Genomic DNA, 15,160 nt, shown 5'->3' with positions numbered 1-15,160 from the left:
CGGTGTGCAGGTGTCTCCTCTGCCCTCCTTTCTGGATTTTTTTTTAAACAACATTTTATTTTCTTAATATGTTATCAGATGACACAGAAACTATTCAGCAGCCCAATCTCCACTCCTAAGAACACGGTGTCGTACAGGTTTGACCCTGAGATTTGAGCAAGTGACTGTAACTGTGACTCTGTGTGTAGTTTGGGTTTTGAGGGTTTTTGATATCTGTTTATTTGTATGTTTGCATCTTTATTGATATCTTATATCTGCACTCTTGATACTGCAACTGCTGCATGACAGTGACCCTCGACATCAAAATAAAGTTCTCTCTTGTCTTTGCTTTCGAGAAACCAGTAAATAAAGACTGAGAGCTGCAGACAGAGGAAAGAAAAGAGACTGACTGTGTGTTGATGGGTTTGAACAGATGAGGGGTCGGACGAGACAAGCAGTTTGCTTCCTCCTCTTTTTCCAGACATTAATTATTGCTTACACAATTATTTCTATGTATTTATTCATCATCTTTTTTTTTTTTTTTTTAAAAAAGTGTTAAAATAAAGGCTTTAAAAAAGTCATCGTCACAAACATGTTGAGAATCAGAGGTGAATGAGTTTTACAGTCCTGTGAGGCTGCTGCTGAAGTTGGTCTCAGTTTGGTGATTGGTTTGAATTCAGTTTGACTCCGCCCACTCAGAGAGCAACAGGTGTTCATACCAAACACCTCCTGACCTCTCAGTGACAGCTGCTCTCTGTGGCTCTACTTTATACTGCAGCAACAGAAAATAAATGCTGCTCTGTGATTGGCTGACTGTGTAACTGCTACACTGTGTGTGGACACACGTTATAAAACAGTGTGTGTGTGCGTGTGTGTGTCGAGTCCGTCAGTCGGAGGTGTGTTTGTGTTGATTTAAAGTAAAACAATGAGTTTAATAGGTTCAGGTTTTACTGTGGTTCTTTCGTCTCATATTACTGGTCACTTATTATAATGAACTCTGTGTGTGTGTGTGTGTGTGTGTGTGTGTAGCTGTGGGGGTGAAGGAGGAGTGTTTGGTATTTACACCTGTCTATGTCAGTGTCACTATGACTACACACTACTTTGGTCCTCTGGTGTCAACTCCAGTCTTTAATTTCAAAGCGATGATGTCATTAAATGTTTTCATGATAAATCTCCATAAATAAAGTTTGTTTGTGTCGGTCGGTCTGAAAACAGTCTGGCACTTTATTCTTTATGGTGAATCTTACATTGTAATGATGACACCAACAGATCCTTCTCAATAATTTGCATCTTCTCATCTAAACTCCTCGTCAACATTTTCCTGATGGCGATGGCAGTGAACGCATCATTTGTAGAAGAAAACAAAGCCATGTCTGGGATTCACCTGGAAAACCACCAGCTAAGTTTCATGTTTGAGTCTGAAATGTTTTGCTGTGAAAACAGCTCTAAATCAGCCTGTAAATGAACTGTGATGAGAAATATTCTTCACACGTTCCTTCTTCACGAGAAAAACTAGACCAAAGTTTATCAGAGCAGCATAAAAATGATAAATGTATTTATTTATTTATTTATTCATCGAGCTGCAGAATCTCAAACTGCTGCTCCTGATTGGTTCTACACTTTCTTCCAGCAGCCAATAAGATCTGTTCGCAAACTGATTGATCTGTTTGACCTGCTGAGAAGCACCGCCTGTGTGCGCAGTGTGTGACGGCTTCCTCGCTGAGCTGCTGCAGTGTTCACACAGACAGCGGTGCTGCTGCAGAGCTGCCTGCTGCTGTATCGACTGTAATTCCAAAATTAAAAGCCTGTACTCGTTCATTCATTGAGATATGCAGCCACAATGACGTTAACAACACAGTCCAGCAGATATTTCACAATAAAAAGACTTCTGTTGACAAATGAAGGGATTCTGTCCAGAGATGTTTGGGAGGGCTTTTATTTTGAAAGGGAAACTGAGGTGTTGAGTTCATGATAAATGCTTAGATTTTGTTTTAGTCTGTGAGTGACCTCGACATTTGTCCCTGTAACACTGCCTGTCTAAGGCAGGAAAATCACGCCGTTCGATCACAGAAAGGGGGACAGAGCTGTCTCGCCTTTAAGCCGCCACGGGAGGTATTAACAGAGCTGAAATGCTGTCTCTATGGACAGGACAGCAGGCAGGACGAGATCATGGACGGGACGGGTGTGACGTTTTGATGATGTGTTATGTGTGTGCGACCCACCGCAGGAGATTTAAAATGCAGGACAAAAATAAGACTGAATGTTTTCAGTTGTTGTTTTTTCAAAGTGAACAAAACCCACATCATAAAATTGACTTTTGGTCAAAAATCTTAAACTGAATCACTGCAGGTTGATCAGCTGTGGATGAATCAATATCAGCTCCATGGAGTCTGATCAGTCTCTGATCTGCTGTTTGTTCACTCTGAAACTTCATCTGTTGAAACCAAAAACTTGACCCCTGGAAAAAATGTTAAACTGAACCCAAAGTTTTTTATGTAAATGTCTGTGAGGTAACTGAAGCAGTCAGATTATTGCAGCTCATTATAATGTACAACATTCCTCTCTGACATGTTGTGGAGAAGAAGTATCCATTATCATAAAACAGATATACTCAAATTAATGGTGCTTAAGTACTTGAGTAAAAGTACTTAGCTTCTTCCCACCAGAGGCTCAAAGAGCTCAGACATCAGATAATGAAAGAGACAGAACTAACAGGCGCTGGTTCAAGACGGTGTCACGGTGGTGATTCAGTGTGAAGGAGTCAAGCAGGTGCTTTAACCTTTAACTGAGGAGCCTCGGCCATAAAACCTGATTTTACTGCTCTGAACTGAATCCAGCAGCACGAGGACTCAGGTTCAGAAAGGCCATGAGACCTCGAGGACTCTGCTCCAACACGGCAGCCTCACGAGTCACTGCTGAGCTCCGACTGCTCCTGTTAAACAGATTAAAGGCTGTGGTCTGCAGACTGTAGGAACTCTCTAAGAAACTGTTTCCCACGGTTAAACACTGAAACACGTTAACGACATGTGGAGGATCTCCACCAACAAACAGCATGTGACGACCAGAAGGGACAAAAATTTGATTTATGATATTTTAAATTTGTCCCTCATTATTTCCTCCGGAGAAAATAATGAGGGACACAGTCAATCTAATGATTTTAGCACAAGGCTGCAACAAACAGCTGCAGGCCAATACTGAACTCATGGTTTCTATTGTTATTTATTTTGTTTTTGTTGTTATTTATTCTCCATTTTGTTCCAGAGAAACAAAGAACAAAGTCGTTCGGTCCTTCGTTACACGACCTTTAAATGAGCACAGATTATATCAGACTTATATAAGAAACATACGTCATAATTCTCTCTTTAATATCTGTTTTATATTTCTGTGAAAACATCGACACATTTTTCCTTCAAACTGCTGCATTTATTTAAGTTGCTCACCAAAACCTACATTTTACAAGACTGAACACATCATGAGAATGATTTTTGATGATTTTTTTTTTCCAAGATTAGTTTTTCTAGCTTTGCCTTTATTTGACAGGACAGAGCTGAGCGTGAGAGGGAACAGAGGGATGACATGCATCAAAGGGCCGTGGGTTGGAACCCACAGCCACTGTGGCGAGGACACAAGTGATGCCCGCCTGCTCGCCTAGTCTGCGACAACGGGGGGGACGAATCGACCACTGCCATCAGTGATGTCATCTTATTTGTTGATAGACTGATCGGTCAACAAGGTGAATATTGGCTGATACTGATATGCGGTCGATTAATCAGTTTATCCCTGATAAACTGTGACACAGTGAAGGGGTCTGAATACTCGCTGAATACCCTATCATGTTTGATGATGTCACACAAACATTACGTATGGTCAGGTGACCACTCGGCGTGCAGCAGTGACCAACACAGACGCTGAAGAAGAGCATGAGCACGACCATGAACAGGCTGAGTCGGTGGCGAAAAAAACGCAACATCTATCACACGGCGATACTTTGGATTCAGGTACAGCGACGTTGAACAGAAAGACGTGCTGTGTAAAAGTCTAAAAGTTAAAGTCGCCACGTCCTGCGGCAACACGACCAATCTATATCAGCACTTGAGACAGCACAGAGAAAAGTAGGAAGAGTGCATGTGAGAGAAAGACGAGCCGTGTAACGTTAAAGACAAAGAGACAACTGAAAGACACCAGAGCCTCATAAAACAACATCCAAGCACAGTTACGCAAACATGTGTAAGTGTCACGGACTCCATAACAAACTATATAACAAATGAAAAATTGAGCAACTTTGCTCGGGTTCGGCCCACTTGACATGCTGCTGTGTTGTGCTATGGCGTGCTGGAATTTGTCATTTACGTGACAACGCCTGAATGCAACACAGGCTTTGCTCTGCTGTGTGAGCAGCGTGTTTGACTGTTCTGTTGATGGTCATTGACACACTGTCTGTCCATAACAATAACTCTGTCAGGTCAGGGCCTCCTGATATAATGTAGGGAAACACTGAGTCAAACAACAAGACTCACGATACCATTTATTTATTATACTGTAATCACAATCACAAATCGTGATATTGTCCAAGTTTTTGGGACAAGTGTTTCATTATTGAGTGATTTTGGATGAAGCTGATGTGTTTTAGTTTTACTGGTCCACTGGGACAAAGTGAGAGTTTGGTAATCCAGTAAGATCCTGTCAGAAACTACCAGTAAAGTGTACGTGGCAGAGAGAGCAGAGGATTGCAGTGACAGACTCCCCCACACTGTGATGCACAGATCAAGTAGGAGTCAGTGAAGGTGTCATGACTGAGCAGGAAGTGAATGTGTCGACTCAGACTCTTGAGTCTGGGATCAGTTTCAGTGGACAGTTGACCAGCTCTCGGGTCAATACGACTCATCTCTACAGCAGCCTGAGCTCATTGATCTGCTGCTCCCACACACAGTCGGGATCATGAACTGATCACAGGACTGATGTTTGTGTTTAAGAACTCTATGAATCAATGAGGTCTTTGAATGTGAAAGTGTTTCAGTCATTTATCAAATATAAAACGCATCTGTTCTGTGTGTCTCCACCTCCTCACCACTCTGACCTGTTAACACACATGAATTAAACATCAGTCTGATGTTTACATACATGAGACGTGCCGACTCTGCTGCTGTGACTTCGTTTGTTTTTGCTGCTTTATTTTTTTGAACCTCGTTATTCACTTTCTACTTTGTCTTTGTGCTGCTGCAACAACTGAATTACAATAAAGTTTTATTATTAGGGACTGTTCTTTATTTATCAGGTTGTCTGCAGTGTGACCCTCCCTGAGTGACTGGAGGAAAATCCACGACCCTCCCTCCTCCATAAATGAGTTATTAGATTTTTAAAACTTCCCCTTTGATGTTTGAAAGTTAAAAGTTGAAGATGAAATCCTGGAGTTGAAAAAAGACTCAGTTTTTCACTCCTGTAGTACAATTTTTTTTGGACAAATTTTAAATTAGACGTAGAATAAAGTGATTTTATCAAAATATCACTATTTTAAGATCAGATTTGTTTTTGCTTTGTTTTTCTGATGGAAGCATTCGTCCCAAATGATGTGTTCAAGGACTGTTGGAAATCTGAAAATCTAATGATCATTTCTACTTTTACAGTTTCTGGCTGACAAATGGTGCAATTTTGGTCATTTTTAAAGAAACATGCCTTCCAAACATGTTTTCTTTCAAAAGCCCCCCCAAAATATAAATACATATACACATCTATATAAAACAACAAACAAATCATGGCTTCCAAATGTTCTCTAAATTAAAAATAACATCGCAAAAATTTTTACACAAAAAACAGACATTACTAAATTTTTCAAAAAAACGTGTCGTCCAAATGCATGTTTGTGTTTGAGCTCCACATCTCAAAAATGTGACGCTATTTATGAGACGGGCGTTCAGAGGGAGTGTCGTGTTATCAGCCTTCACAGTAACATGTAACACTGTCTGGTCTCTCTCACACACTCTCTCTCACACACACACACACACACACACACCAATAACGGCAACCATCCTTTCATATCAAACTGATCATCAACATCATCACACTTTTTTCAACATCGTCTGACACAGGAAGTCACTGACCACGTGCCAGTATTTGGGGACTGGGTTGTACTGAATATCCAACTGGACAGATAAGACTTGGATGATTCTGCTGTGTCTGAAATTACACCACCCTGTCAAATATAGAGTCACATGTGTGTGTGTGTGTGTGTGTGTGTGTGTGTGTGTTTCTGCAGGTCCTCTGCAGCTGCATGACTGACCTCGGCGGCTCTAGACGGATTCATATCACACGCTCGCACACATGCACACACGCACACACACACTCTCTGATGACGACACGTTGTTATGAAAAGTGACATCAGACTGAAGGCTCGTTGCAGGAAGTTCCGATCACGAGACTGAACACAAATTAAAGCTCAAACAAACTCATCAAATTATCAATAATCCTCTAAAATCTTCACCTTCAGTATGGCCACCTGTTCCCTCACAGAACACATCAGTCCTTTCACCATCACCAGTGTGGAGGCAGAAACATTCTCGCCAAGCTTGTCTGGTGTTTTCTGAACACATACAAACTCTATTCAAACCTGATTTTAGGAGCAGACACACCTCCTGGGAACTAAACCTCACCACACACTGACGCATATCAGAGCTACATCGCATCGACATCTACAGAAAATACTTTACACAATTTTATTACACAATGACATTTTCCAATGAAAATGTCATTGTGTAATTCCAGGACGTTCTCAGGTTTTCCATGACCATTGGAACCCTATTATTACTCAGATTCAGTCGTAACAGACGGGGCAACACGCCCTTCTTTCAGCGTGGATTCTGGCAATTTGATGAAATGTCCTCGTGGCACAACTCATTTCAACTTGACTTCTACTTTAAAGTCAGACGGATTATTAGAATTTAAAACTCTTTCTTTTAGAGTCAGCTGCAGTCTATCAGGAGACTCAGTCCAACAACAGCCCTGCAATAAATCCAACTTTCATCAAGGTTATAATGTTCAGCTTTTTTGAAACTGAGACGTGTTCTTATATTAAGTCAGCCCTTATTGGTATTTATAGGTGGGAGAACATTTTAGAAACATGTCAGACACAAACTGCAGCAGGAAGCTGAACAAACAAGAAACAGCTGTTGTAATGGTGTTAATTAGTTTTAGCCAAAGACTGTGTGCTTGTACCGAACAAACTGGTGACTGAGTGTCGATATATTTTTACCTTTATTTTGTAGGTGTTTATCACCTACATGAGGTTTTTATTTACATTTTAATTTTTGTTCAAACTTTATGTATTTAACACAAAAAATAAATTCTCTCAGATATTTTGACTGAATTTGGATTATTGCCCCTGAACGTTTCATTTTCACAGCCTGAACAACCATCTTAGGCTGGAGGCCATTTTTAGGGTCCAGTGTCTTCAGACATTTAACTCCTGGAGCCGTGACATTTGCCACGACACCTGCTGGAAATACAGTGTTTGATTGATGTTGAGTCAAATGTCAGGGTCTATTTTACATCACCACATGAACAGAATCTGGCAACAAACTGCGACCTCTGCAGATCTGCCAAGGTCGCAGTTTGCTGCCTTTCTCAGATGCCAAAATGTCGATGTGGGCTCATTCCTCGGACCACGAACGTTTGTGTGCAAAGGGGTGTGTATGTCGGCATCTTGTGACTTTCAATCATTTGAATCTGTTGAACATCATTTTGTCTGAGCCCAAAGTTCATGGCTCTGGAGTTCTGTCTGATGTGACACAGAACGACCCAACTGTTGAGTTCAGGAGCCTAAAATGATTCAGTAGACTGGAAAAGGACGTATTCATGACCCACAATGCATCAGTCCTTTGTCAGGTCGCGAGAACATTTAATCATTTAGTAATATGTTACGTGTTTAATGTCCGGGTAAAGCAAAAACAAAAATGTGTCATGATTTTGTCACATCACAGAAAAATGTGTTTTTAAGCACCCGGCCAAATTTGAATGATTAAAGAAGTCGCCCAGTTTATAAAGTTATGTTTTACAATCATGAAAAAATAGTTAGCATTTTCTACTCTGAGATAATGAGGGCGTGTCCACGTCCTGTGCTGAAGCCTCTTAACTGTAGCACGACAATGGACGTTCCATGTTTTCACGGGAAATGAACAATTTGCAGTCTCTTTCAAAATAAAAGCTCTACGTCAGTACAACACCGCCGACAGCCGACACACACACACACACACACACACACACACACACACACACACACACACACGGTTACGTTTGGCCAACACACACACACACGTAGTTACATTTGGCCAACACACACACGTAGTTACGTTTGGCCGACACACACACGTAGTTACGTTTGGCCGACACACACACGTAGTTACGTTTGGCCGACACACACACGTAGTTACGTTTTCGTCGGACACAGGAAGTCACTGACCACGTGCCAGTAATTGGTAACTGCGTTGTACTGAATATCCAACTGGACAGATAAGACTTGGATGATTCTGCACGAGTTGTTGGAGAGCTTGTAAACAGATGTTTTGACATTGTTCTGCTGTTGTTAAAAGTGGACCCTGTTTTTGGATTCTTTGTTCACAGTTGAGTCATGACAGAAAAACAAAGGTTTCTTCACAATTAAAGCTATAGTGCGTAACTTCTACAGGTCCGTAAATGTCCATTTCACCCAAGCCACTGCTAGAGGAGATGACACAATGCTGATTAAGCCTTTCGGCTCCTCTAACATCTCGCGATATTTTTCAATATATAACATTTTCAGTTTGCGTGTCACCCGGCGACATTCCTGCGCTGGCGCACAGGAAATGCTTCCTCACAACAAGAAGGGAGGGGGAGGAAGAGTGGAGAGTGTCATAGCAAGTGTAGAGCACTGAACTTTTCCCACCAACTATCCTGCTTCTGTAACGTTGAAGGCTTTTTGGTATTTCTGTTTGCACTGCAGCTCTGAGGACAGCAGGGATGTTTAATCGTCTTCATTTCATATTGTAGAATGAAGTCACAGATACCTGATACGAGGAAGTCTAAAAATACACGACCACTGACGCGTCTGTAATCTCCTCCGCAGAGCTCAATGTCAGTCGTACATGTCGGAGGACTCTGTACTTCTGAATGGTCTCTGATGCTTTCAGGTTATAAAGAGTCCTCTTTACAAACACGTCATTTAAAATACTGTCCAGGCTCACTGACACGTCTCTGGACTGGAAACAAGTTCTCACAGTATTCCCCGCTGTCATGAGACACTGTGGGACTTCCACTCAAATCATTCTTCTTTCCAAATGTGAATTATACATCGAACCCTTTTAACAAAATAAATCTTAAACAGTGGGAACGTATCAGTGAGAAACTTTCACCTGTGAACAACCCTGTTACTTTTCAACTGTTTCTCAAATTCATGAGTCACTCAAACATAACTTAATGAACTTTCCTTATTTCAAATTCTGTGGTGGGTGTGATACATTGTGGAGATGTGTCACGGCGTTTCCCAACATACACACACACTCACACGCTCAAAAGTTTCTTTAGAAAACCAACAGAGCAGACTGTACAAACTACTTAAGCTCATTCATAGCAGAAATTCCCTGAGTACAGAGCACCGATATTGTGTGTGTGTGTGTGTGTCTGTCACATGCAGATGAAGCAATATCTCCTTTTAGCAGTGGAGGACTTGGTGATCTCTTCACCCTGAACAAACCCAGGTCAGATTACCACAGAGTGTGTGTGTGTGTGTGTGTGTGTGAGAGTGAGTGAGTGAGTGAGAGAGTGAGAGAGTGAGAGAGAGAGAGAGAGAGATAGAGTGTGCACATTGTGAATGAGACAAAGATAGTGTGTGTTTCGTGTTGCTCTCTGAATATTTCCACTGTTTATTTGGGTTCAGCCCAGCAGCTGCAGATCAGTGCTGCCCCCCACTGCTGACTTCATGAAATAGCAACATCTAACACACACACACACAAATAATAAATGATGTGTTGTGTGTGCGTGTGTGCATGCGTGCGTGTCACCTCTTGCAGCAGCTCGTTGTCCTCCATGTATTTCTTGGCGGCGGTGCTGGCGCCCTCTGCCTGCTTCTTGAAGGCCTCGTTGGAGGCCATGAGCGAGGCCTGCTGGGAGAGCAGAGTGGCGAGACGACGCAGCAACCTGCAAACAGAAACACAAACACAAACAGGTCAAACAACGAAAGCTGCTTCAACGTCACACTCCACTGATTATGCACATTCCAGTACACAGCTGTCTCAGCTTTTAGCCACTATGGAGGAAGTAACAGCACCGAGTTAACGTCTGTGTTAAAAGGAAAGCCAAAAGAACAGGACCGCCCAGTGACGTTTTGATGACGTGTTATGTGTGCGATCCACCACAGGGGATTTAAAAAGCAGGTGTTAGCAGTTAGCAGCTGAAAATGTCTGCAAATAGGTCCAGGAGCTCCTCACCCTCCTTTCTCCTCTTAAAAGAGAGATTTAGATCACACTGAACACATCATGAGAACGTTTTGTTTTTCTGGGTTTTGCTGCATTAGACGAGACGACACCAGGCAGGTTGTTGAACCTGCAGCCGCTGCGGCGAGGACTTTGTACATGAGACGCCTGCTCCACCTGCTGAGCTACTGGGCGCCCCACATCATGACAAGGTCAAAGTTTAGCTTCACCTAATACACACGACCTCCTCATACATGCAGACGTGTGTTTGCAACAAACTCAGAAACAAGGCTTTGACTTGCTTGACTCTGTAACTATTGTAGCAATAGCAACAGGAAGTTACGAGACAAAACAGGAAGTGGCATGAGCCGGCGGCGTGAGACCAATAAGAAACTTTCTTCCATTAACACATTGAATTCAAATCAAGAACATATGTTCAACACATTATCAACATTCCTGTGTCACGTCTCAGTCGACATGAATGAACACTGACGTAATTAATAAAGTTAATATCCGCCTGGTGGACGTATTGATCAGACTCTAAACTACATCAGGGTCTGAACCACAAATGGCGAGGTGGACGAGTGGACGACCTGCTGCAGGATGACTAACTGATAATTATTCTATCTGCAGAGAGGAGAAACACCTGGAGTCAACCTGACAGAGACAACGAGTCGCTGAGGTGAGAACAACAACAACATGACAACACCTGTGCCCTGACACAACCTGCAGCATCAGCTGTTAGACACACACATGACTGTGTGCGTGTGTGTGTGTACATCAGATCATCTGTCAACACATCATACACATCCTAATATAGCCATTCACCACTTCACACTCACATATAGTAACAACACACCCTGACATTTTCCAGCTGAGGTGTGCGTGCCGTACATGCTGTGTGTAGCGTTGACAGGTTGTGATGTCATGGTGGGGGTGGGCGGGGCTGCAGGCGCCAATCATTAAAGATACCTGCTCCCAGTCCTGTCCATCTACAGGCAGTGAGAGCTGGAGACGATTAAAGGATCAGTCCGCTGTTTTTACATGTTTCACTTAAGAGGATCTGTTCTGCTCATTCTCAGGGTCAGACTGTGTTTAAGGTTTCTACTACAACGTGTTCACCCAGGCTGGAGGAAAAAAATCAATACAGCACAGTATCGCCATATTTTTGTGTGGCGATATGATATCATATCATCACACAGCACCAAGTATTGATTTTGTTATTATATAAATTCTTAATATGACAAATACAAACTAAACTTTAGGTTGCCGATGGAAAAATATAATCAAGTGCTTTTTACTGCTGCAATAAAACGTCTGAAGTCAGACGTACAGTCTGAAAACTTTATCTTAAAGGATAAAACTGATGATGATTAAGTTTTCCTTTGGGGACTTTAAACCTACAGTTTAAAACAAAAAGGTAATAAAACACAATATATTTTATTGCAATGGACGTTCAATATGTGACATGTCTCCAGTATGAAGCTAGGGCTGACCTGCCTGCAGCCCGTGAGCGCGCGCTATATTAAATAATAGGGCACTCAGACAGCGTCAAACAACGTCAAAATACGTCCACTAAAAGTGCATTTTTTTCACACAGATAGGCTCGGATTGTTAGTATAATTATCTGACAACATAACGGAAAGGAGAAATGAACGTGTGTGTTTACCTTTAGCTGGATTCAGACATGTTCCTCTGCCTGTTGCTGCTCCCTCTCTCTCCTCGTCCGCTCTTCAGTTTCAATGAGCTCTGCGTCCGTGTACGTCCGTGTACTCCGTGTTCAAATAAATACGGGCGCTCATCAAATTCAAATGGCTCATCCAGATCCAGTTGGTCAAAATCAGGTCAAAATTCAGCCATGACTACTCCAAACAGAGGAACTCCTCGCGTTTGTAAGGTAAGTCCAGCGGTAACTTCCTGCAACAACTTAAATCTGGCGAGACGTGAGATTTCAGAGCCAGACTTTCACTTTCTGAGTGAGTGTTTTGACTTGTCACACCAACTGGATCTGGATGAGCCATTTGAATGTGATGAGCGCCCGTGTTTATTTGAACACGGAGTACACGGACGTACACGGACGCAGAGCTCATTGAAACTGAAGAGCGGACGAGGAGAGAGAGGGAGCAGCAACAGGCAGAGGAACATGTCTGAATCCAGCTAAAGGTAAACACACACGTTCATTTCTCCTTTCCGTTATGTTGTCAGATAATTATACTAACAATCCGAGCCTATCTGTGAGAAAAAAATGCACTTTTAGTGGACGTATTTTGACGTTGTTTGACGCTGTCTGAGTGCCCTATTATTTAATATAGCACGCGCTCACAGGCTGCAGGCAGGTCAGCCCTAGCTTCATACTGGAGACATGTCACATATTGAACATCCTATCACTCATTTAGACAAAAGTAGATCTGAACATAGGGCCCAGGTTGAAAAAAACATTAGTTCCCCTTTAAGTAACGCGATAATATGGTATCATAGATCCTCTACTGATTCCCACCCCTAATGTTTACATATTTAATGTTCCAAAAACATTTTTTCTCCTCATATTGTCAGTGCTGGAACACCTGGGACACGTTTTCACTGTCTCAAAATGGTGTTGAAACAGGATTGGAGGTACGTTTTCTCTCAGTAGTGTGTCAGAGGTGTTATCCAATGAGCGGCGACATGTGTATAAATAAATGTCTAGTAGATGCTTATGTATTTAGATTTTTAAAAATATTTTACACTTGCTCTGGCAATGCAACATGTTTCCCATGATGCCAATAAAGCCCTTTAAAATGAACTGACTTAAACCCCACTGTATTAAAAGGCAACACCCCAGCGTAACACAACAGGGTGTTCAACATACCACTGTTCTTGCTTGAATTAATGTTTTGTCGGGGCTGAATGCAGCCCTGTATTCACCCTCTGTCTGAGCATCTGTCTCTTTAAACGCCCCTCCCAAAAAAAGCCCAGTCTGCTCTGACTGGTCGGTGTTTGCGGGTCTTCTGTATCTCAGTGTCTCTGCACCATCATGCAGTGGGGAATGACATCAGCACTTTCTTCTGTGAAAATTCAACAATAACAGCTTCTAAACACAACCGGACATGTTCCAGCAAGAATATAATCCGACATCAACGTCCGTAACCGTGATTAAATACTTCCCAGACATTAGCGTGTAGCTACATGTATCTGTGTGTGTAATATAAACACCTGCAATAGCATGCCTGGAAATTTGTTACCAGCTGACGTCGGTTTGTCTTTTTGGAAAGAGAGTATTCAGGACGGAGTGAAGCCTCCTGAGGTTTGTACTCACAGAGATTACTGCTATTCAGATTCAGATTCAGAATACTTTATTAATCCCCGGGGGGGAATTGTTTTTGTTCCAATGCTCCGTGCAAAGTAGAAATAGAAATACAGCATGAATACGTTGACCTCATTATCTGAAACTCTGACCACGTTTAATACAAACATCCATTATATATTTGACAAAGTAGGGAAAAGCATGACAGGTCCCCCTCAAAGATCCCCTGTAGACGTATAAACACGCTCCTCCTTATAATCATTTGTGTGATATCATATTCACTCACAAAAAAAGTTGAATTCATTGTTTAAAAGTTCTTAAAAGCACATCTATCTATGTGAAATCCAGAATCTGTGAACAAACAAATATTTTCGGGGCCAGAAGTTTAACTGCTCCATTAAACGTGTCTCTTACTACCCTGACAGGTCAACTCTGAGTGTCGGACCTGAAGAAATGCAGATGCTGCTTACGGAGTCGCGATCAGCTTTCACAGGAGTCATGATGTCACAGAGAGCTCCTGCACAAACACTTCAACTCAGCGCAGAGCAACTTCAGATGAAGTGAAAACAGTCTGCTGGTGTCAAACTGTGTACGTACATCATTCTGCACGGTAACACTTCAGTGAATGAAGAAACACCTCCTGACATATCTGCTGAAATATAAATCCAATTTAATATGCATCTCTGCTGACAAACACATTGAAGTAAACATGTTTTTATTCATACTTTGCACGTCTGTGAAGAAAAGCAAGACACCGGTCGCACCATCTCAGAGGACAATGGTGTGCTGCCAAAAAAAATTATGATGTACAGACTGCAGATTCAAAAGGTCGACACATGCAAACGAGCACGTGTCAACATCATAATTTTTAATCAACAGTCATAAAAGTCTAAAAGCTTCTTATGAAGACAGAAAGTCTTTTCGAACTGTTAAAGAATAAAGTCTGCTGTTATTCTATATTTTTTTCTTCTTGTTAACAAATTCCACCTTTAAGACTAAAACCATCGACATGTTAGTCCGCCTCCCGCCTCCAAATATGGCCGTCAGTAACTTGACAGGCCTGAAATAATGTCGCTGGAAAACAACGTTACTGAAGGAGCTGGAGAGTCCCTATAGGGTGGGTGGAGGTGGATGGGTCAAACAAAGCCCGGACTTTCACCTGGGAGGCCGCTGTTCACTTCTGTATGAATGATGAGCCAAACCATGATGGGTTTTTTTAACCACATTCTTTTGTTGCCTAAACCTTACTGCGTTTGTTTGTGGCACAAGAAAATAAACATAAATTCGGGGTGTTTCACCAACGTTGTAAGTCTATTTTCAAAAAGACAGTCTGTATCTAACGAGCAGAAACTGAACACGTCCTGTAAGAATTTATTTTGAAAAGACACGTGTAATGTAACAGCCGTAAACTGCCACAGCATCTCAGATTGTCAACAGATGCAACCAGGATACCTGACGC

The 15,160-nt window shown here is 42.0% G+C and overlaps 1 protein-coding gene across 2 annotated transcripts in view; it reads right to left on the bottom strand.

The window, feature by feature from the left end:
• The window catches only part of bcap31 (B cell receptor associated protein 31), a 33,775-nt gene that overhangs the window by 5,937 nt on the left and 12,678 nt on the right, over nt 1-15,160 (bottom strand). For both annotated transcript variants that reach the window (XM_033627986.2, XM_033627987.2), the window contains exon 5: nt 10,008-10,143. In XM_033627986.2, the coding sequence (XP_033483877.1) occupies nt 10,008-10,143 (136 nt within the window). The remainder of the gene's footprint in view (nt 1-10,007; nt 10,144-15,160) is intronic.

This window comes from Epinephelus lanceolatus, chromosome 8, assembly GCF_041903045.1.
Source record: "Epinephelus lanceolatus isolate andai-2023 chromosome 8, ASM4190304v1, whole genome shotgun sequence".
NCBI lineage: Eukaryota > Metazoa > Chordata > Actinopteri > Perciformes > Serranidae > Epinephelus > Epinephelus lanceolatus.
Note: the sequence above shows the minus strand (reverse complement) of the source record. Positions and strands in the feature narration are given on the sequence as shown.